The following is a 23,101-nucleotide window of genomic DNA, read 5'->3' as shown; positions in this document are numbered from 1 at the left end:
TGCACTACTAGGTATTTACCCAAAGGATACAACAATACTGATTCAAAGGGGCACATGCAACCTGATGTTTATAGCAGCATTATCAACAATAACCAATTATGGAAAGAGCCCACATGTTCATGAACTGATGAATGTATAAGGAAGATGTGGGGTACACACACACACACACACACTGAAATATTATTCAGCCATCAAAAAAGGAAGAAACCATGCCATTTTCAATGATGTGGATGGAGCTAGAGTGTATTATGCTAACCGAAATAAGTCAGAGAAAGACAAATACCATATGTTTCATGAATATGTGGAATTTAAGAGACAAAACAAATGATCATAGGAGGAAAAGATGCAAACCAAGAAATAGACTCTTACCTACAGAGAACAAACTGATGGTTACCAGAGGGGAGGTGGGTGGGGATGGTTTAAATAGATGATGGAGATTCAGGAGGGCACTTGTGATGAGCAGTGTTGTATGGAACTGTTGAATCACCAGATACTAATATTATACTGTATGTTAACTAACAGGAATTTCAATAAAAACTTTAAAAAAATTTTAAAAATGTCCATTCTTAAACACAGCTTCTGAATACCTTTCTATTTTATCATTACCTATTTGAGAATTTTCTTGAAATCCACACCTATTCTGTCCTTGTTTGTATGGTTTTTGATTATCATTGTAAGTAATCTTAAGTTCAGTGATTTTTAAGTACATATTATTAAATACATAGGCATATAGTAGTTTAATAAATATTTAGTAAAGGAAGGAAGATGAACAGACTCAGATGCTGAAGATACAGAACCAATTAAGGCATAAAAGTGTGAATATTTGGTAATATAGATAATAATAGTAACCACAATAGGCTACATTTCTTTAGCAATAATTATGTATGATCTACTTGAGGATAATAAAAGTGTCAAGTAGATTTGCTGTTGTTCCTTCTACAGAGTATGCTTCATTTACACATTCACTAACATAGTTCATTTTTACATCTAAAATCATAATAGTCATTCTATACTAATCTTTTTATGAATGGCAGAAAATCAATGAGAAAAACAGATTGAATAACAATGTCACCATCAATCTCAAATAAATTATATATAATATATAAAACAATATATGTAAAATATAAATGTATATTAAAAATATATATTAAAAGAATGACGTTTTCTATAAAATTAAGCACCAGTACTCAGTCACATGAAAAGGATATGAGTGTACCAGAATCTTAATAGCAATTTTCCTAACAGGGTTTAGCGGAGTTAAAATATACAAGGCAGAGGTGGCACTGAATCGGAAAATTGCCTTCCCTTTATTCAATACTATAAAAGTCTGAAAAAGAAAATATTAGAAAAAAATTACTAGATTACACAAATGGCTTACTTGAAGAGCTTAAACACATGAAGAACTTTTTACCTGATTTGTTTGTTCAAACTTGTTTAAACAAGTTGGTATATCATAAATACAACATGTTTGATATTTCTCCCCTAAAATAACATATAGCTATGAATAAACATATTATTTACATTATCTAATTTGTCTCTAAGGTTCTAATTTTCTGATACAAACTGATGATCCTACAGAAAATTATTTATCAAATTGTAACTTTAAAGACTCCAATTTTATTTAAAGCTTACCATCTGTCTCCAGCTTTGGTAACTTTTTCAGATTATTTGGTACATATTGCTACTAAAATAATCTTTTTTATTTCAATTATTTCAAGTCTTTGAACTCTAAAGTTTGTGAAGCCTCTCTATTTCTCCTATGGTAGTTGTCCTACTTTAAAATGTTCAAACACACTGAATAACCTGGTTTAGCTGATTCTGTAGATCTGCTGGTAATACTGAAAAGGGACAGCTGCATTGAGAATTAAGCTTAAATACATCATTTCCAAGGGCATTCTGTAGCTAAAATCCTATGACCTGAAACCTATAATCATCAATTTAACATTTAAGCTATGCTACGTGGTGATTACCCACCACATCTCTCTAGGATCATCTTTTAGTTTTTCCCACTGTAGACATCTCTAAGACATCTCTGCTCCAACCAATATAGTCCACTTGGCAGTTCCACTCACAACCCTGTCAGCTCTCCCCTTTGATTCTGAAAATGTGTCATAAAATCCTAGAGGAAGGAGGTACCTGAGAGGTTATCTAATATAAACTCCCCCCATTTCAGGTCCATAGCAGGCCTGACAATGAGGTCCCACTGACTTATATCAAAGGTTCTTAGTCTTATCTGCAAATTAGAATCTCTTGAGGTGATTTTAAAATCGCCAGTATTTGGGTCCCACTCATAACCAACTGAATCAATTTCTGGAGGATGGGCACAGACATGGATATTATTCTAAAAATTTCCTCAGGTAATTCTAATATGCAGCCAGGGTTGAAAAACCCTACTCTCAGAAAATGTCTTCAGCTATTAAAATCACCTCCTGCATCATGTCTTTCCAGATAAATCATTGCCTTCTCATCACTCCCTAATTGTTTCCCTTTACCAGTAAGTCTTAGTATATTAATTTGTACACATTGGCATGTTGCTAGTAATTACAGTCAAGTAGCAATTTACATGTAGGGTTCATTGCACTGAAGACTAGGTTAGAAGTTGTTATAAACTATTGAGCATAAAAAGCCTGTAATCTACTTTTTCTCCATTTTTTTCCACAGTATTTAATAGTGTGGTTTGTACATAAATACTTGTTTTAATTAAGTGCAGGCTTACCTCTAAGATGCCATTTACCTTTAAGACTTCAATATATCCATTTGTTTAATAATATGTTCTTACTCTTAAACTAAGGGCTGTATCCCATACAATCATGTTCACTGACAACATGGTAGTGTTTGAATAAGTAGACAGAAATATTTATATTGTGAGTATAAGGGACAGAGAAAATAATTTTTCCATACATTGCCCTTTTGTATTCAAGACCATGGAGCCAAGCAATACTGAACCAACCATTTTCCATGTATTGCAATCTATAAATTTGAACGACTCTAGAAAGAGGGCAAGTAAACTTCTTTACTAGCATGGAAATCATCCATAAGGGACAGTGGATATTGGAAAAACTACCCCCGAAGCACAAATACATTAAAGGATTTTCTTGAATCCACAGGATTAGATCATTTAATATTTCAAACAGTCTAGATCCATTTAAGGTATTCAATGATGTAAAGTTCACCATAATCTAAAGTGCATTTGTTCATGCTTTTGTGAAGCAATTTCTCTGAAAAGAACAGTTACCACTAGTAACATTAGGAGATGAATTAATTTTTAAAAATCTCCAAAAACAGAGTGACAGGAATGAACTGTCCCTTTAAACATGAAATCCTCTGCTCTCCCAAAAGATTAGCCTTTGTGGAACTAATGGGATTAAAAATGACATGCCAAGGGCATCTTCATTGAATTTACAGGTTCTGGAACAGAGGAAGCCTTAAGAAGACAATTTCAGTTTATTTCTGGGGAACTACACCTAACACAAAACCTTGAATTCTGAGAAATGAGGAATAAAATGCTAATACTCCATATAGTGAAAGAATCACAAGGAAGACATTTGAACTTTGGGATTCTGAGGTTATTGAAATAACTGAAAGTTATTATAGAGAATAACAGATATTGGAGGGGGGATAAATAGTATCAACTCCAAAATCTGATCACCAACTAATGGTAAATACTGATGTGGCTTTAAAAAATGACTACATCTTGGTACTAAGGTGATGAATGTTATAGCTAAAAGCATGTCAAATTAGTTGCTGTTCTCTCTGGAATACTGCTTGCTTGTCCCCAGATAAATACACTTCTTACAGGTTCACTAAAATTTTTATTACTTGAGGTAAGAGTAAGTTTTACATCTCTGAATAAGACCAGATCGATCAGAGAACCCAAAACAGTATGCAACCAATTTTTTAACACTTTCTTTCATTTTATTAATAAATGCCATATAAGTTTTGCTTAATGTTGAAGAGCTCTTACTGCTTAGGTTCAGTCTCTGAATTCACTGCTTATCGAATGTGACTTGGGCAACTTACTTCCTCTCTGGACTTGACATTGCCCATGTGTGAGATGAGGCTAACATCGTATCTGCTTGACAGGTTATTTGAATATTAAATGAATTATGCCATTTAACGCATTGACACAGTGCCTGACAAAGGAGGAGCATGACAAATGTTAGCTATTATGATGATCACTGTCACTATTCTTCAGTTATTACCTGGTCAACTTAAATACCATTAAAATATGTTGTGATGTGCTTCATCTGGTTATCTGATTAAATTATGTATATAGGCTATATCAGATTTAATGGTAGCAACCTGTTAAATAATGCTTTATAGTTTTAAAATGCCTTTTACTTCCATTATTCATATAATTAACATAAACTTCATACCATGTTTTTGAATTCCAGAAATTTTCCATTAGCTTCCTATGTTAGCTCACAATCACAAACTACCTTTTTCTTCAATAGCACCTCAGTCTTCATTTTTATAGGTACTTCATAAAGAAAAGCAGTGTACCAACAGTAAAAAGTAAATAATATAGCTGCCTCCCAAGATGGACCATGGCCATGAGGAATAAATCAAAGTCCAAGTCTGGTTTTCAGGGAGGAAATAAAAACTGACTTTGTTAGCACACAGAGGACAATTCTGTTTCTTAGCAGCAGACTCACATTAACCAAGCTTGAAAGGCTGACATACACAATCAGAATGCCAATCTATTTATTTACTAAAACAAGATGTTTCACTGTCACATGGACTGAAATAATCGCAATGGCACAACCAGCATATTCTTTCCTTTCAAGCAGATCTGTGGGAAGACAAATTATAAGGTCTTTGCTGAGGGTGGAGTCCACACCAAGCCGACTTAATCAAATGCCGCAGAATGTTTAATGACACCTCTGTTAGGTAGCCCTGTGTAGTCCATCTACAATGAAAATAGTCTTGATTTGGCGGGGGGGGGGGGGATGCTTTCAGGGCTACTACTAAAGATCTGTCTCCCGTGGAAAATGCCAGTGTTCATCTCTGTTACTCTCCCACTCCTTAATCTTACTGATTTCCTGTCTTAAGGGCACTTCCCTTCCTTAAGTAGCTAATACTTCTAAGCATGTCAGAGTGAGCATACCCTTGTGTCTTAAAGATATCTTTGCAAATATATACTTCAATCAGTAATTCTAAGGAAAATTTTGTTCTAGTTTCTCAGGGGAATGTCTCACTGTCATCATCATGTGCAATAATAACGTACCTAAATTTCAAACTTTTCCTTATCACTTCTATAGTAAAGTACTGGAATAAATTAGTTTTAAAAATACGTGAATCTATATTAAATGCCACTTTTCATGAAACTAATTTCAAAGGAAAAAGAAAGGGCCTGTTTATTTGAATTTGTTTTGTGATTCATAGAAAGCATTTTAAAGCTTGCTATTCCAAGTGTGGCCTGTGAATTATAACAGCAGGAATCTCACTCAAGGACTTGTTAGAGATGCAGGATTCTCTGGCCTCACCCAGACCTCCGGAATCTGAATCTGTATCTTAACAAGATCCTCAGATGATGTGTTTACACATGCAAGTTTGAGAAGCCCTCTTTTTGGGCAACAGGGTTATTTCCACATCTGGATGGTTAACTATCAGGATTTTTTTTTTAACCTTATCACTGATGTTATAAGATTAAATTGCTTTTAAAAGGATTGGTTCTGATTAATAAAGGTATTCAGTATCTTCTTTAAACCACAAACCATCAATTCGTGGTGATATTTTATTTATCTTTAGTTTCGACAAAGACTTGTTTTTATGCTTTTGAATGTGAAATATAAATTGTGGTTGTAAAATGCCAAAATATCAATTAGATGATGAAATGAATATCATCCATTTAAAAAAATGTTTACTATAAAACTCTGCACAGTTGGTTAAACTTTAAAAACTAGTTAATTCTGACAGAATTATGTGGTTATTATAGCATTAGGAAGACAATAGTCATAACTAGATTCAGATCATATGTAGATAGAGAAAATTGAGGGGTTTTTATCTTTTTTTCCCCCCCGCAGAGTGATGTTTTAACAAAAAGTAGGTGTGACTGCGCTTGTCAATGTATTGTCTTCCTATTGGAGGTTGCTAAGTAAGATTATTACCTTCTAGAAGACAAAGCTATTGTGGGGAAACCTCAAGCCAATTAAGAACTAAACAATAAGAAGTACACATGCCCATAACTGTTCTTTTGCATGCTGTTCTTCTGTTGTCTATCTCGTGCTTAAAAATGTCAGTGATAAGAGATATTTTGCTTTGTTGGTGTCAATTTTAATTTTGACTATTTCAGGTACTGTGGAATTGTAGAAATTGTTCATGTCTCATATCTCTTCACTATAGCCAAATCTTGACTTCACTTCTTATCAGTGTTGTTGCTGCTCATACTGTACTTACAAAGCAAATGGAAATAAAAAGTATAAAATCTTTAACAGTAGAAAACCTATGATGTAGTATACATATAAGCCAGAGGAAAGTCTATTAAAGTTAGTGTTTAATTAAAGACTGACATTTGGAATTATAACTTAACTTTTGAAAGTATAGAATCAGTACTCACTTTCTTACTAATATAGTACGGGTCCAGGTCCTCCAGTGGCTCTGACACCATCTCTGGAGGGATGTCTCCATAAATAAATGGAAGGTTCTTTCCAGCTTCCAAGTCACTGTTTGGCTTTGGTGTGTTCTCGTCATCCTCTTGTTCTCTCTTGGGCTTTTTGGCTTTCTCTTCTGCAGCACGTTTTTCGATAGCAGCAAGAGATTCTCTAGTAAAAAGGCGGAAGCTGTCAGGGCCCGGGGGTAGCAGCAGTGCCTGTGCCATCTTTTCATCCTGCACATTTAAGTACGTTTAGCTCCTTGCATACGAATTGCCTACCAAAGAGAAAAAATGCATTAGAGTTAGGAAAGCAAGTGAGTGAGAGGTATTAAGAGAATCAACCAAGATGTTATTTAATATTTCTTCTAGTAATTTTCTTTGCTAGTATATTAATAAATGACTGTTACTTTATTTGTGGTGAAAGATTCTTTTCTTCAATACATGGACTTTTCTTTCTCACTGTACGGTATAAACATTTTACAATGTTCCTTTGGGGACTCTTTTAGTAACCTAATTTTTTTTTAAGATTTTATTTATTTGAGAGAGAGGGAAAGAGAGAACACGTAGTGAAGAGGGGCAGAGGGAGAGAGGGAGAGATAGAAGTTGACTCCTTGCTGAGCAAGAAGCCCGATATAGGGCTCGATCTCAGGATCTAGAGATCACAACCTGAACCAAAGGCAGGCATTTAACTGCCTGAGCCACCCAGGTGCCCCTCTAGAAAGTTTTTAAAAGTATAAACGCTTTAGTGCTGCACTACATATTTTAAACTGAAGGATCATTATCCAGTCACATTTCCAATAAACCAATTTTATAAGTCTATCAAAGTCTAGTCTGAGACTTTTGAGCCAAAACATATTAGTGTACTTTTGGAAAAAGAGTACTGGCAGTTACGCTTGTCAGTGAAATTACTTAAGGACCCATCATTTCTCCCCTTGCTCCCTGCCCCCACCCCTGCTCCTTTTATCACGTGTTACTAGCTCTACAAATAAAGAAATACAGTGGCATATGTCTGACTCATAAAATCTCAGGATAGGAAAAGTAGTTTTGCCTAATCCAACCACGTTTCTGGTTGTCATCATCATCATCATTGACCATTGGTTCATCAAACAAAATCTGACCATCAGCAGCAACAGAGATGTCAAAACTATTCTCTTTCAGCTTTTTTTTTTAAAGATTTTATTTGTTAGAGAGAGAGAGAGAGAAAGCGAGCGCACACAAGCAGGGGGAGTGGCAGGCAGAGGGAGAAGCAGTCTCCCTGCTGAGCAAGGATCCCAATGCAGGTCCTTGAAGGACTGGCTCCCAGGATGCTGGGATCATGACCTGAGCCAAAGGTAGACACTTAACCAACTGAACCATACAGGTGTCCGTCCTTTCTTTTCAGCTTTTCACCTTGGATCCTTCTGATGCAATGTGGAATATATTTCCTTTTCCAGTATGCTGTTCTTCAACTATTCTAAGACACTTTTCTTATTCTTTCTGAATCTTCCATTTGGTGTAGTGGTTAGAAGCATGGACTAGGAGCTAGGTGCTCTCTGTTCTTAACCCTGGCTCTGTAATTTATGAGCTGTATGACTTTGCAAAATGTAACCCCTCAGTGCTTTCATCTCCACTTATAAAATGGGGATCCTATGAGAACTGACCTCCTGGATTATCATAAGGAATAAATGAATTTATTTACACTAAGTGTCTAAAATAATTCTGGAATTGGTAAGCACTGTCTTGGTGTCAGCTATCATAATCTAATTATCCTTCATTCCTTCAGCTGTTTCCTCTATTGTGGTTTCAAGCATCCTCACAATTCAAGTCACTTTCCTTTAAGTAAGGTCCTGAATTAGTGGAACCACAGCTGACCTTGGAGATCCAGGAGTGGGCTAGTACAGGGGCATAATCACACATGACAAGCAACTGTCTGAGATTAGAAAGGAGAGAAGGCAGACACATGCAGTGGCCCTGCTCAATTCTCCAGGAAAGGTAAAAAAAAAAAAATTGTGCTAGAAATATGACAAAAGTGAAAAACATACAAGAAGCTGGCTGCATAAATTTCAAAACAAGTTAACAGTGATTTTATTTTGCATTGTGCCAAAAATCACATTTAAAAAATCAAGGTAGGAAATAGAAATAATAACAACAAAATACAGTGAATACATCAGTCATCTTATAGAACAATCTACAACCATGACATCATCAAAGTCATCTGTGACATTTTGCCTATCCTAACTACCCACTCCCATCTCTGCCCCCACACTTATTCTGGTCTCCATAATAGTTTATCTCTAAATGGCCTGCTAATTCTGTGCTGTTTATTTCTTGGTTATACTAAGCTTGCAAACAATAAGAGACTTTAGATCTTATGGCAACATAAAAATGATAATAGATCAAAAATGATTATAGATCATTATAGATGCTTTGAGTTTATATCTGAATCACTTGTTCCCTGGTCTGTTCTGATGACTAAAGTGTTTATAACAGCTGTGTCTTTTCATTGAATTAGTATTTAAAATATGACATTGTTATATTTTCTGCTACTATGAAGGTATATTCTAAGTAAGATAAAATAACAGATGTCAAAAAGCTGTGCCATTTCTTGCACTAGTTCTGAAAAAGAACTGATTTGTCGTGGGATGGGGCTTTTTGTTTTGTATGTGTGTGTGTGTGTGTGTGTGTGTGTGTGTGTTTGTACTCCATCAAGGGAACTTAGAAGGCACAAAATAAATAGTTGATTAATTTTTTATTAAAATAGAATAACTAGGGACACCTGGGTGGCTCAGCGGTTAAGCATCTGCCTTTGGTTCGGGGTGTGATCCTGGAGTCCCAGGATCGAGTCCCGCGTCGGGCTCCCTGCAGGGAGCCTGCTTCTCCCTCTGCCTGTGTCTCTCATGAATAAATAAATACAATTTAAAAAAAAAACAATAACTGTTCTCAAACCTTCTAATTCAACTATTTGGTGCCTTTTAAATTCATGGCAAATGGTGCAAAGTAGAATTAAAGTTTTTAGCTATTTTATGTCCATTTTGATGTCCATATAGTGCAGTGCTAGGATGTATGGAATAATCACATTATCTTTTGAATGTGGAAGGAGTTTGCACATTAACTGCAAGCCTTAAATACCCAGAGAGATGTGTAATCCACCCGTCTCTTATCACCTTTCATGAACTGAATGGGTAAGGTTCTTACTAAATGCTAAATGAAAATTAAATAGCATGATGAAGATATCTTAAGACATTTCTATGAAACACTGTTGGTTTCTTAGGGGACAAGAAATGTTACTTTTATATTTGAGCATTTAATTTAACTAATTTTTGTTTCTTTATTTAAAATGGGATGAAAAACATGCAGCAATCAGAATCTGAGTTTTGGGTTCATACTGAGCCTGTCACTAACGGTTTGGACATTTAACTTTCCTCAACCTTAGTGTCATTGAAATGAAATACCTTACCATATATGTAGCAACACTTTGCCACAAAGAAATAACCAATTATACTCATTTAATTGGAGTTCCCTGGTTCCTAAGTTTTAAAATGAAATTAGGTTAAAAATAATGTGGAGATATTTTAATAATCTGTATAGATTACTTTGATTTGTCTAAGATGACATGGAACAAGGTACCATCACAGAATCACAAAAATATATTTAAACAAATAATTTTATACCTTTCTGTTCACTTATCAAGGACTAGAACAAAGAATTTGAGTCTTGGTCAAAAAGAAGTAAAGAAGTCTTTTTGAAACTGCATATGGTTGTCTCTAAATCCTGAGAAGATAGGCCAGTTCCATTCACTTGGCCTTTCCTCTAAGGTGAACTAAGATTTGCCCAATATTTGGATAGGCTAAGACATTAAAAATCACAGTAAGGGGAGTGTCTCATGGCTTCTCCTGCAGCTTTGCTGTTTAGAAACATCTCATAGTTCCATGGCAGTCCTATTTTAATGTTTTCCTCTTCTTTCTTGTTCTTTGTGAGCCTGTTATATAGACCTCTTACATAATTTTATTCCTATTAGAGGAGACTTTTAAAAATTAATTCCTACTGATGCCTTGGTGTGGGATATATATTATTAATGAATCTATGTGCATTATAATTTATTAAAATACATCAAATTTAATATGCCAAATTTTTTCCAGAGCTGTCCTTACAAGGACAAAAAAAAGATTTAAAAAAAAGATCTCAGGAGATGATCTCTTTGATTAAAAACCAAAGTGTGTGTGTGCATGTGTGTGAGTAAAGGAAGTGCATCCCTCTGTTAATCAATAAAAATAGTATAGTTCGATTAATCCTATAGTAGGGATGGACCACATAGTTTTAAACCTGGAAGGATTAGGATCGTTTATTCAAGATATATTTATTGAGGGACTACTGTGTATCAACACTATTTGGACTAGGCATCCATGGTCCCTGCCACTAAGGAGCTGACAATCTGGTGTGAGAAGTTTATACAAATAATTATAATATAATTATATAAAACTGATTGTTGTCTGAGCTCGATAAATGGGAGCAATTTATTCTTCCCATGTAAAGATGGGGAGGGAAGATGAGGGAAGTTTCCCTGAGGAAGTTTTATAGACTAGTTGGGATTTGACCAACTAGTGGGTTGGTGGCAGTTGGGAGAAAGTTGGTAGGAAGACATAACAGTAGAGACATGCTAGGCTGGAAGACAGTATATGCATGGGCCCAAAATAAGAAAGGGCAGGGAGAGCTTGGAAGGGGCTAAGAAGTTCATTATGGGTTGAGACCAAACTGCTCAAAAGGGAGTGGTAAAAGCAAGGACTGAAACACTGATAGAATATAGATCACCAAAGATCTTGTACAGCACGATTAGTAAGCCATGGACGGGGAGTGCGGGATCAATTTGGAGTTTAGAAAAAATGGTGGCAGTATGAAGGGTAGATAGCTGGGGTGATCCTAGAGCAATGGTTTTCAAATATTTTGGTTTCAGGATACTTTTATACTCCTAAAGTTATTGACAGTGTCAAAGAGCTTTTGTTTATAGGGGACTTATCTATTCATATCTACCATATTAAAATTAAAAGATTTTATAAATTTTATATAGTTAATAATAAGCCCTGGTATGTTTACATCAAAAGCGTGTTTTTAACAAAAATAACTATATTATCATAAATTTAAAAAATGATGTAAGAAACAGGAATTTATTTTAAATTTGGGCAAATCTTATTACTGTCTGGCTTGTGGAATACAGCCAGAGTCTCTTATCTGCTTCCAAGTTCAGTCTGTTGAGATATGTTGTTTTGATTGAAGTACATGAAGAAAATCCTCTCTCTCTCTCTCTCTCTCTCTCTCTCTCTATATATATATATATATATATATATATATATATATATGTAGCTGGAAAAGAAAGAAGTATTTTACCTCTCTTTTCAGGCACTTGTGAATATTCTTCTTTGATACACACCAAAACTTTCTACAAATGAGTTTCTTGAATTAGTTTCAATGTGGAATCTGAAACTGTATCACGACCTTTTTACTGATTTTACTTTTTGGATGGATTTTGCACCTTCATGCATGGATCATTTGGAAAATATTGGCACAGTGTTAGGCAGATTTCCCCAAATTTAACAAATTTCATTAACATTCAAAAATCACATTTGTTAATATCACCATTATTCTCCTGAGGAAGTCACAAAATATTCGGAGGCTGTCTAGTTCGCAGCAGCAGGTAAAAGTTTTCCAAAATTCCAATTTCCACTTGAAAGCTCAAATTTTAACATTGACAACGAATGCTGTCATTTGCTTTTCCTGAAGTGACAGGCTTTTCCTTTGTTCATTTTTTAGAAAATATCTGCTAAATATCTGAGTCTGAATAACCATAGTTTGTCAGTTCTTTTTTCAAGTGAAAATGGTGTTCCATGAAAAAAGAAAAAGTGGCTTATTCAACTCCTGACTGACACAATCACACAAGTGCTTTTCCTTGAGAATAGCCATGGAACTGCAAGATGCAGCACAAATGCTTAATGTATTTTTCCAATTTCATTGCACATGATATTAAAAACACATATTCCTTAGGTCAAGATTGAATACAATTAATAATATTTACTTCTTCATTAAAGATATTCTCATATGAACTTTTTTCTTACTGAAGGGGTGAGGTGAAGAAAACAAGGATCCCTTCTACAGTTTGATGTTGCTGCCTTGCTTCCTGCTAAGGCATTAGCAGTTTCACTCCATGACTTTTGCACTATCAGTAAAAAAAGGCAAAGGTCATCTTGGTATTAGTATGAAGAAAATAGGTTAGACCTCATTGCATCCCACCCGAAAGGGACTCAGGAACCTCCAGTTGTCCACAAACCACCCTTTGAGAACTGCCCTAGAAGGAAACAAGATGGACAGCAGGAGTCTAAAGCAGAGGGCAAGTGAATGTGACTAGAGCTGTACTATTTAAGAGCCTAGACATGACAATCAGAACCATATTCAAGCCCTAGCTCTGCTACTTTCTAGTAGTGTGACCTTGAGCATTTTTTTCAGTCTTTCATAATCTTCAGTTTCCCTATCTGCATGATAAAGATAATGACAGCAGTGGTAGCACATACTTCACAGAGTTAATGTGACATTAAATGAGAACATCCTCCTAGAAGGTGAGCATAGTGCCTGGAAGATAGTAGGCTGTGAATAATTCAGAGGAAAAAAAAAAAAACACAGAGGATTGTATTCAATGCAAAATTAGGAGAGAGAAAATCAATGAGATTTTACGATCCTGATATGTGGCTTGATGAAGACATATGAGGTCAAGCTCAATCCCAGATTGGCTTAAACCGCAGGTTGTTATTAACCCAACAGAGAAGTGGAGGGTTTGTAGGGCATGATAATAAATTCTGTTTGGGATTTATTTAGTTTGAGATGCCTGTGAGACAGCTGGGTATGTAATTAAAATATGAGTCTGAGAATCAGGAAAGCCGTCTGGGCTGGGAAAATGTTGATTAAAGAGTCACTGGTTGAAACTGAAGATAAGAATGTGCATTACACTGTCTAGGAAAAAATGAAAAGATACAAAGACAGGACTCCTGTGACTACCAGTTTTTAAGGAGAGGAAAATTAGACAATGAAGTCAGAACAGTTACATAGATGCGAAAAGAGGGATTTTGAAGATGCTAATTAAAAGGCATATATTGGATTTGACAATTAGTCAACTCCCTGCATTTAAAATAAATGAAGAACAGGCACAGAGAAGCTAAGTAACCTTCACTGAGACGTCTCCTGACAACACAAATTGTTGCTCTGAGGCAAAACATTTTCCACACATTCTATTCTTGACTGACTTTTCCTATTACAGTTGACATTTTTATCTTGAATCTTACTATTATGTGATTTGATTTTAAAGATCTAAGCTGTAGATAAATAACTACAGAAAATAGGTATATATAGTTCAATTCTGTTTTCCAGGCTCACATTATCTGTATGCTATGATATTAACATAAGCTTTTAAAACTATATGAAACCAGCAGATATGAATACAAAGCTAATATTTGTTAATGAACCAGAATCTGAAAAAAAAAAGGGCATGGTAAATATTTGGGATATGCCAAGGCATCAGTGAGGCAAGGACAAAGTATTTTTCCCCATTACTTATATGGCCTGTGAGTTCTCATCTTGCCTAATTTCGAAAATAGCAGACAGTTTGGAAAATCGCATTGTTCTACAACCTGTTAATATCAATAGTTTCTCTCTCCCTTTGTAGGAATCTTTATGATTATGTTACAACCAAAAATCAATGAATTCTGGTCTGTTCCCATGGAGACAAAATTATGTCAGAGGCTGTAAATTTGTCATCTTCAAGGGTGGAAAGCTGTTCTGTGTCATACAACTTGAGAGATCAGAAAAAAAAAACCCACAATATTTTCATGTCCTTGATAATGAGAGAGCAATTTGTTGGGGAAAGACTGGGTCCAATGCTGTGTTTTCTTGGTATCAATGAAAGACTATTATAGGAAGTGCATAATCTAAAAGACAAAATGGACTAACTACCCTTCCTTTGAATAAAGTTACTAACATTTTCTAAAGGGGTTTTTATTTTGGGCTAATGATTATCTGGCATTTACTATATTTTCAGGTAGCATATGTGACAAAGAGAATAATAATTTATTAAAGGCATATACAGAGCATTTGGTACATTATAGTGATAACTACTGGACACTCTCCAAGGCAGGATTAAATATTATTTTCATTATTTCAGAAGATTTTTGAAATAACATCTGATTGGTGTGCTTACCTAACTAGATGGCTTTGAGAATTAAATAGTAATAGATAAACCTCTGTTAAATTGTTGCTTTGTCTTAGATACTCTGTCAAGTAACTTATATACATTAACTCACTTAATCTTAAGAGGTTTAATCATTTAATCTTATTTAACTTCATTATTTCCATTTTAGAGATAAAAAAAACCTAGGTACAGGTAGATTGGATAACTGGTCCAGGTTACAAAAGTAGTATGTGAAGAAGACAGGATTTAAACCCATGTAGTTCAGGAATAGCTATTAATTTCATAGCTCCAAGCCTATGAAATGAGATTTTTAGGTCATGTGTTCAGAAATGGAATCTCCCAGGGAGGTTACTATGTATTTAGCCCCATGTTAAGAATGGAGTGGTGCAGTCTAAGAAATGGAACAATATGGTCCTCACCTTTGTTTTTAATGTAGAAGGTAAATAGGAATGAATTAATAACAGATTTACAACCCACATCTGATGGAAATATATTGACATGTATTTTAAGAACTTTAGAGATATTTGAAGATAAATTAAAAGCCCAGGCTAGCTTCTTATACATGATTATCTCTTGTTTTCGTTGTAGTGTTAAGGGATTATGGAATACTATTGGTCTGAATTAACCTATCAAGAAAGTAACTCTATAGCAAGGATATCACTATGATATGGCCAAATACAAATGAAACATAGACTTTCTTTATCACTGTTCCCTTCCCACTAGCTAAACTCATGATTGTCCACACATAAATGTTATATATTGATTTGCGAACTTTAATAAGAGGATAATAAGAGAATCTATTTCTGCCTTTCTCTACCTGGACTCAGTGGCATTCTTCTGGAAAAAGAATAACTGAGTATGAAAGCATGAGCTCATTTCTGTCATCAGAACAATTTTTTTCATGGATAATAATTAGTTTCTAGGAGTCCCAGTGATTTTGTTCTTATCAGATAGCTATAAGCTCAGAGAGACAACTGCTAACTAATAACAATTAAGCCAACATTGTAATAGACAAAGTGTTGGTTTTATTAGCTCCTGAATTTTTCTACTGTATGTTTGAAAACTGAAGATAATTGTGTGGTCAATTCCCAACGTCCATTCTTTTTTTTTTTTTTAAGATTTTATTTACTTAGAAATGAGAGACACAGAGAGAGAGAGATGCAGAGACATAGGAAGAGGGAGTAACCAGCTCCTTGCTAGGAGCCTGATGTGGGACTCAATCCCAGGACCCCACGATCACGCCCTGAGCCAAAGGCAGACGCTTAACCGCTGAGCCACCAGGTGTCCCTCCCAACATCCATTCTATTCCAGACACCTTCTCCAAGCCCCGTGCTGATCATTGGTTCAGGAGTAGGCTTGCAGTCCAGTTCTGGCCAACAGAAGGTGGGGGGGGGAAGCCTGCCAAGTGAGTGTCTATAAAAGGTTTTCTCACTCCGAAGAAAGAGACCAAGGAGGAGACAGACTTCTCTGTCCCTTGGACCTTATTGCCTTCGGGTCTGATACATGGCACTACTTCAGTCGACTTACAACCAGCAAGATGCCATTCTGAGGGCAAAGCTGACAGACAGAGGTGGAAGATCACAGGGACAGATCTACCCCTGGGCTCTTGATGGATCGCTCAGCTCTTGGACCCAAACAACCTCTGCACTGCTTGTTATAGTCAATAAACATCTTTCTTGGCTAAGACAGTTTTAGACAGTATTTCTAGTTAGTTGCAGCTGATACACCAAACAAGTAAATACTCCTCAGCCGGTTCAAAAACTTGGCCAGTTCAGAAGCCAACTTACAACCAAATGCCACATAATTGGATGTCCTTTACCCCATGCAAACAGGTGAGCTATGCAGCCAATTACCAAATAAATACAATAAAATGCAAGTAAACACAATTCTGGGTGGTTTACTAAACACACAGGATGAATGTCTTTTAAAAAAAATAAATGAAAAGCTGGGTTAGTTTCTCTTTCTTACATCAATACCTTTGGCATCATTCCACTCCCTGAGGTAATCTCTGCCATGTCTCAAGTGTTTGCCTCTTTGGAGGGACCAACTAGCAAGGAGGGAGTTAATCACCCTTGTGCTGCCCCCCTTTTCTTTTTTGACCTAATAACAGCTGCCCTTGTTAGCTAATAGAGAATTTAGTTTACCTTCCACAAACACAAATTTATACCCCCTGGTAGTTCAGATACCTTAGTTACAGCACCTGTTTCTGGAAAAGCTTCAGGCCACTTCTGGGAATTATCTCATTTGTTCTTATACTATCCCTAGAAGAGATTCTGTATTTTTATTCCCGTAAGCCACTCTGCCACAAATCCTTGACAGATATCTCATCCCTGATGAACTCTGATGTGGCTTGGTGTCAGCTTTCTTGCTCCATAATCTGTGTAGAGAGGGAAACAGGTGAAGTTAGTTCAGCATCTTTGGCATTTGGATTGAAATGGGTGCTCTGGGTCTGGGTCTGGGTGCCCTGATGTGCTCCAAGGAGGATGGGGCAAAAAAACCACTGCTAGTATCCTGGGGTGGGACATTTCTTTCTTCGGCAGCCAGAGCTCCAGAGCATCTTCTTGTTCTTCACCTCCTACTTCCTTTCCTCCTTCTCTGCACTTTACTCCCCCTTTGTGTCTTCTCTTCTCTTTTGGTCTCTTCAAAAGACCAAAGAAGTAGATCAGTGGAGCATGTGGTCTGCATTGTTCTTGTGGGTCATTATTCTAGTTCATTTTTAGCTCCTTTTCCTCTCCACCTAAAACCCCATATGATTGGCTAAGATAAGACCAATAAGCCTTATTCAGTGGCTTCTAAGACTAAATTTTAGACAAGCGGAGATGAAAAACTAGCATGCTAAATGAAGGCATAATATTAACCTAAGTATGACAATCTGATGTCCTATTCCTTTCAGCTATAACTGTTAGCAATAACTTAGCCCAGATAAACCAGTAATTATTTTAAAGGGCAATAAATGTAATTTTAAAATCAGCAATTGATATTTAAAACAATGCTTACATCAGTTCACTTATTCAGTGCTCATAAACCAAACTGGTAATTGATCCTCACCAATAAATCTCCCTTTTCAATTTACTGTGACAAAACCATTAAATCTCACCTTTCTATTTTATACATTTTAAAATCTTTTTCTCCAGATGAAAACTCACTCCTAAGCCATCAACATTCTCTTAACTGTCATTGAAGTGATTCTTTCTAAAGCACATATCCTGCCCTTATTAAAAATTGTCAATGACCTTCAATGACTTATAGTTACATTAGCAAAATATGCAGGCACCTTTATGACCTTCCCCCTGCCTCTCCTCCCTTACCTTCATTTGGTAATAGCACAGATCTATCTCTGTCATTCACTAGCTACGTCACATTGAACATGTTACCTAACCAATCCAATTTTTAGTTTCTCATCACATTATGGGGATTACAATCCCTAGAGAAACAGGGCTCTTGTTAGAATGAAATTAGATATATATTTCATACACGCACACACACACACACACACATACCCCTGTAAGTCACTCATATAAGAGCTGGCCTTATATTGAGTTATTGGCCTAATTGAGTTATTTAGAGAATGAGGATTCTTTAAAGTAGTTCTGAACTTCAGTGGCATAGGAATCATTTGGACTACTTGCCAAAAATACAGATTTCTGGGTTCCATCTCTGGAAATGCAGAAAAAATTGGTTTGGGACATGGCCCAGAGATCTGCATTTTAAACAAGTTCCCTAAATGAATTTGGTGCAGGTAACACATGGATTACAATTTGAGAAGGAAATGAATAGAGGTTACTAGAAATTTGAGATGGGTACTTCACACATTCAAGGCTGGAATTCGGCTCTAATGTTCGCAATAGATAAGAAAAAGTGGAAGCACATTCAATTTAGGAAAAAGCAAATACACAATTGTGCATAAAAAGACAACTTTTTCTGAGAACTAAGCCAGAAAATAAATTTTGCTTAGGACATAACATAAAGGACACTAGGTAACGTGCTTACTGGAAGTCCTGAATGTAATTACACAAAAGACCCATACCAGATTAAATCAAGTAAGTCTTCTATTTATGGCTAAAATTAGTTAAACTCAGCGAATTCCGTTAGGAAGGTGATGAAATAAGATGCTTAAGAAACTTTATTCTCAGATTATCTACTACAAGTATTGGACCTGGAGATCCCCCCACCCCCACATACACACAAACACAAATTTTGAAATGACTTTCATATAATTTCAGCATTTTGGAAATTAAGGGGAAGGTCTTCATGACACAAATGAGGAAGTGGTAGCTCAGAGAATATGATAAGGCTTTACTCTGAAAAGGGTGGGTGTCTCCAGCTGAGGAACCTTAGACAAAGTTGCTTTAATTTTAATTTTCTTAATCCATTTATATTAATATTATTAATTGTAAGACTAATGCCAACAATTGAATTTTATAGAGCTAAGTTTAATTGTTTGTATTCCTTTCTATGGTATTTTAGTTTATCCTGACTATTTATTCTTTAACACTGAGTCTCAGTGTTTTTAAAGAATCTTTGTCTTATTCCGAGTTGATTGCTTTTAGCCATAATTTCTCCACGTTAGTTTATCTTATCACTGCTTTTGGCCATTTATGCTATTTTCATTTCTTTTGGGAAAGCCTGTCTTCCTATATACTCACAATATGATGTACCTGCTTTAGAATTTTCCAGATCAATACCATCTCTGTCATGCATTAGCTGTAAAACTCTGGGGACTTAGTTAGCTCTTTGTGCAAAGGCTGAAGCAGATCCAAAACCTCTTACTGGGGAACTAACAGACTTTGCCAGCCGGTCTCTGGCAGCATTTCCCCACAGGGAAGGGGCAGCCTTCCATCTGGGTGGGAAAGCTGGTTGGCTCTCCAATGTCTGTAATCATCCTACCCTACCAGCTGCTCATTTGGTTTTTAAGACTTGAGGCCCTCATCAAGGGGACATTTCCAAATGGCCAAATCACCAAGATATTATGACATAAAACACAGAAAGTTTGTCTGGAAAGTAAACCATATCTCCACTCCCCTTGGTGCTCCAGAGTTTCTCCTGGATCAGATCTGACCATCAGAAGGCTTCATGGTTATTCACATTAACCTAAAATCTGAGATTTGTTTCTCTGAGTTGTATAAAATTTATTCCTGCCTTCACTCTAAAAATGTTGAGCCCAGGAGGCTCAGAGCTAAATGTATATTCCAAAAGAGTAACTTCATTAACCCACAATCTTCACAGGTTTATCGCCTCCATTTTGTCCATTTTCTTTATCTTCAACTTTCTATTGCACATGGATTTAAAAAATAATATACTGCTGTTATATTTTTATAAGGAGATGGGATATGATGTCAAATTTTTCTACATGATTTAAAAGATTTATTTGTTCATAAGCATGAATCCATGCTTCTTATGAATAAATTGATTTTCTCAAGGCATATACTTTTATTATGAAAATAAATGCTAAAAATTGAACTTGGAAACCCAGTATCCTAAAATTGAAAAAGATCTCTCAGCCCATCTATTTTCACCATTTAAGTTTATAGTAGTGGTTCTTCATATTTAGCTTCAGAGTCATCTAGAAGGCTTTTTGTTAAAACACAACTTGCCAGGCCTCATCCCAGAGTAGCTGATTCTATAGATATGGGTGAGGCCCCAATTTCTGCATTTCTAACAAGTACGCAGGTGATGCTGGTGCTTCTGGCCCACTTTGGCAATGAGTGGCTAACAGACACCATAATTGTATTAATTTTTTTTTTGAAGTTAGAGACATATGTGCCATTAACATTGCTCTCATTTTTAGGATCTCTCAAAGATGACAGTCATAGCTTCTTCAGGCTCATTTGTCGTTCATTAATGTCTTGTGGTAAAATTCCTCTGAACCCAGAACCCTGGAATGATTTATGACAATATTTCACAAAAGCCTGCAGTAGCTTCCTGTCTCCCTGCTCCCAGCCTATTTTCACCAGCAGTCAGAGAGATTTGGGAAAAATGGAATTCAAATCATGTCATTCCTCTGACCTGAAGCCTGTAGGAGTTACCCAGAGAAAAGGCCTAACTCCTTACAGTTGCCTATAAGGCCTTATGATATGGCCTTGCAGTTACTAGCTGAACTCATCTCATCCTGCTCTCAGCTTCCCTCACTGCTTTTCAGCCAGATTGGCTTCTGTCTGTCCTCTGCACCTGCCAGGCACATATATACTGTTGCCTCTCTCAGGAATGTACTTCTCTAGGTAGTTGAATCCCTCCCTCACTCATCTCTTTCAGGTCTTAGCCAAATGTTTACCTTCTCAAAAGGAGACCTGCAGTGCCTCCCCTTCCAGCCTTTAACTGCATCCTATTTCTAAAGCACTATGACCTTTTTATATACTACATAGCTTACTTATTTGTAATGCTTATTATTCATTTTTTGTCTCCCCTGAGTAGAACACAAGCCTTGCAGGGGCCAGAATATTTGCCTTTTTGGTCTATTTTTTTCATCAATGAATCCCAAGTGCTTAGAACAGTGCATGACACATTGTAGGTGCTCAGCAGACATTTTTTGAATAAATGGATTTTTAATTTTGGTTTCCCCCCCCAAATTTAGTAATTTTTATTTCAACTTACTTACTATATAGAAATTCAACTTACAAGTACTCTTTAGAAAGGCTTGTATTCTATTTATGGCAGCACATTTTATAATAATAAAATCTAGAAAAAACAAATATCCACCAACGGGATTGGTTTAGTAAATAAAGTAACTTAGTTTTGTATCACATGGTCATTAATGTGATAAAACCAGAAAAAAAAGCCATGGAAGCCAAATTCTCTATGGATACTATATTTCCTAATTATGCAGTCCTATTTAATTTAGATCAAAATGCATGCATTGAAATCTTGTTTATCTCAAAGGTAATTGTATAAATAGGCTAAGTTTACTAAACTCTTAGAACAAAGCAAAATGAAGACTGAATGCTTTACTCAAATTTCCCATTCTCAAAGTATCTTTGAGAAGTAATAATAATGATAATAAGGACACTAAGCACTTGCTATGCAGTAGGCACTGATTAGCTCATTTAATCTTCACAATAACCTGATGAGATAAATGTGATTATTGTCCTTGTTTTGGAGATAAGGAACTATAAGGTCCAGAGAGAGTAAGTAACTTGGCTAAGATTACAAGGCTACCAAATCCAGTGTTATTTTTCTTTAGAAAAAATAATCAAAGTCTCCCTCTCTCTAAAAATATTTTACCATCTGTTTTTGCAGTTTTTTTTTTTTTAATTTTTATTTATTTATGATAGTCACACAGAGAGAGAGAGAGAGAGGCAGAGACACAGGCAGAGGGAGAAGCAGGCTCCATGCACCGGGAGCCCGATGTGGGATTCGATCCCGGGTCTCCAGGATCGCGCCCTGGGCCAAAGGCAGGCGCTAAACTGCTGCGCCACCCAGGGATCCCATGTTTTTGCAGTTTTATCTTACATACTTTCCTACATATATGCTCTTCTCTAGTCAAACTGATCTATTTGCCATTCCCTGAAAGTTCCCAGTCTCTGGCCTCAGGCTTTGAAAAACATTCTTTCTGCCTGAAATATCATTCACCGTCAGTCATAGCCTGTTAAAATCTTCCCTACACTCCGAAGTCAGAAGTGATTTTTGCATTCCTCTGAACTCCCATAGCACACACATATTGTCTTTAAAATTCATATAATAATTATAATAGTCTATCTTCTGTTGTTCTTAAGGATGTGCCTTACTGCTTCTACATTGAATGTTAAATTCCTGGAGAATAAGGATATTATGGACTAGTTACTACAATAAGCAAGAAGTTACAAATTTTACATGTGGCCTGTCCAAATGTGGTAGCCACTGGCCAGATACAAGAGTTGAGTACTTGAAATGTGGTTAGTGCCAAATCTTGAAATGATATTTAGGGAATGTTGGCTTAAATAAAACATAGCATCAATAACCTTAATTTCACTTGTTTGTGTTTGCTTTTTTTCAGCACCCAGAAAACTTCCAAGTACATATATGGGTCTCATTATTTTTTTATTAAATAGTACTGGTCTGATATATCCCTTTCTCCTACCCCTCAGTCACCTTGAAGTGATCAAACCTATAAACAAACACATGAGTTAAAAAGCAGGCCAATCCTCTATTTTGATGCTCAGAAAGGGTGTGGAGGGGCTCTCTATGTATGGATAATTTTTCTATTTTACTTAGTCAGATTGTTGTTTTTATCCTTAAGTCATAGGATTTGGGACCAAGAAACACTATAGAGAAAGTTACTTTGTTCGTAAACAAACATTTTGTGTGGGTGTGTGCCTGTAGCACAT

General features: G+C 36.0%; 1 protein-coding gene across 1 annotated transcript in view; it reads right to left on the bottom strand.

Annotated features, from left to right (window-relative positions):
- LOC129498651 (sodium channel protein type 3 subunit alpha) overlaps positions 1-23,101 on the bottom strand; it is a 104,596-nt gene that overhangs the window by 70,340 nt on the left and 11,155 nt on the right. The window contains exons 2-4 of the mRNA XM_055308149.1: positions 16,988-17,178; positions 6,560-6,870; positions 1,209-1,327 (exon numbers count right to left, since the gene is read on the bottom strand). Coding sequence (XP_055164124.1) covers positions 1,209-1,327; positions 6,560-6,820 — 380 coding nt within the window. The 5' untranslated portion in view covers positions 6,821-6,870; positions 16,988-17,178. The remainder of the gene's footprint in view (positions 1-1,208; positions 1,328-6,559; positions 6,871-16,987; positions 17,179-23,101) is intronic.

This window comes from Nyctereutes procyonoides, unplaced genomic scaffold (assembly GCF_905146905.1).
Source record: "Nyctereutes procyonoides isolate TBG_1078 unplaced genomic scaffold, NYPRO_anot_genome, whole genome shotgun sequence".
Taxonomy (NCBI): domain Eukaryota; kingdom Metazoa; phylum Chordata; class Mammalia; order Carnivora; family Canidae; genus Nyctereutes; species Nyctereutes procyonoides.
The sequence above is the reverse complement of the archived record's forward strand: the minus strand, read 5'-3'. Positions and strand labels throughout refer to the sequence as shown.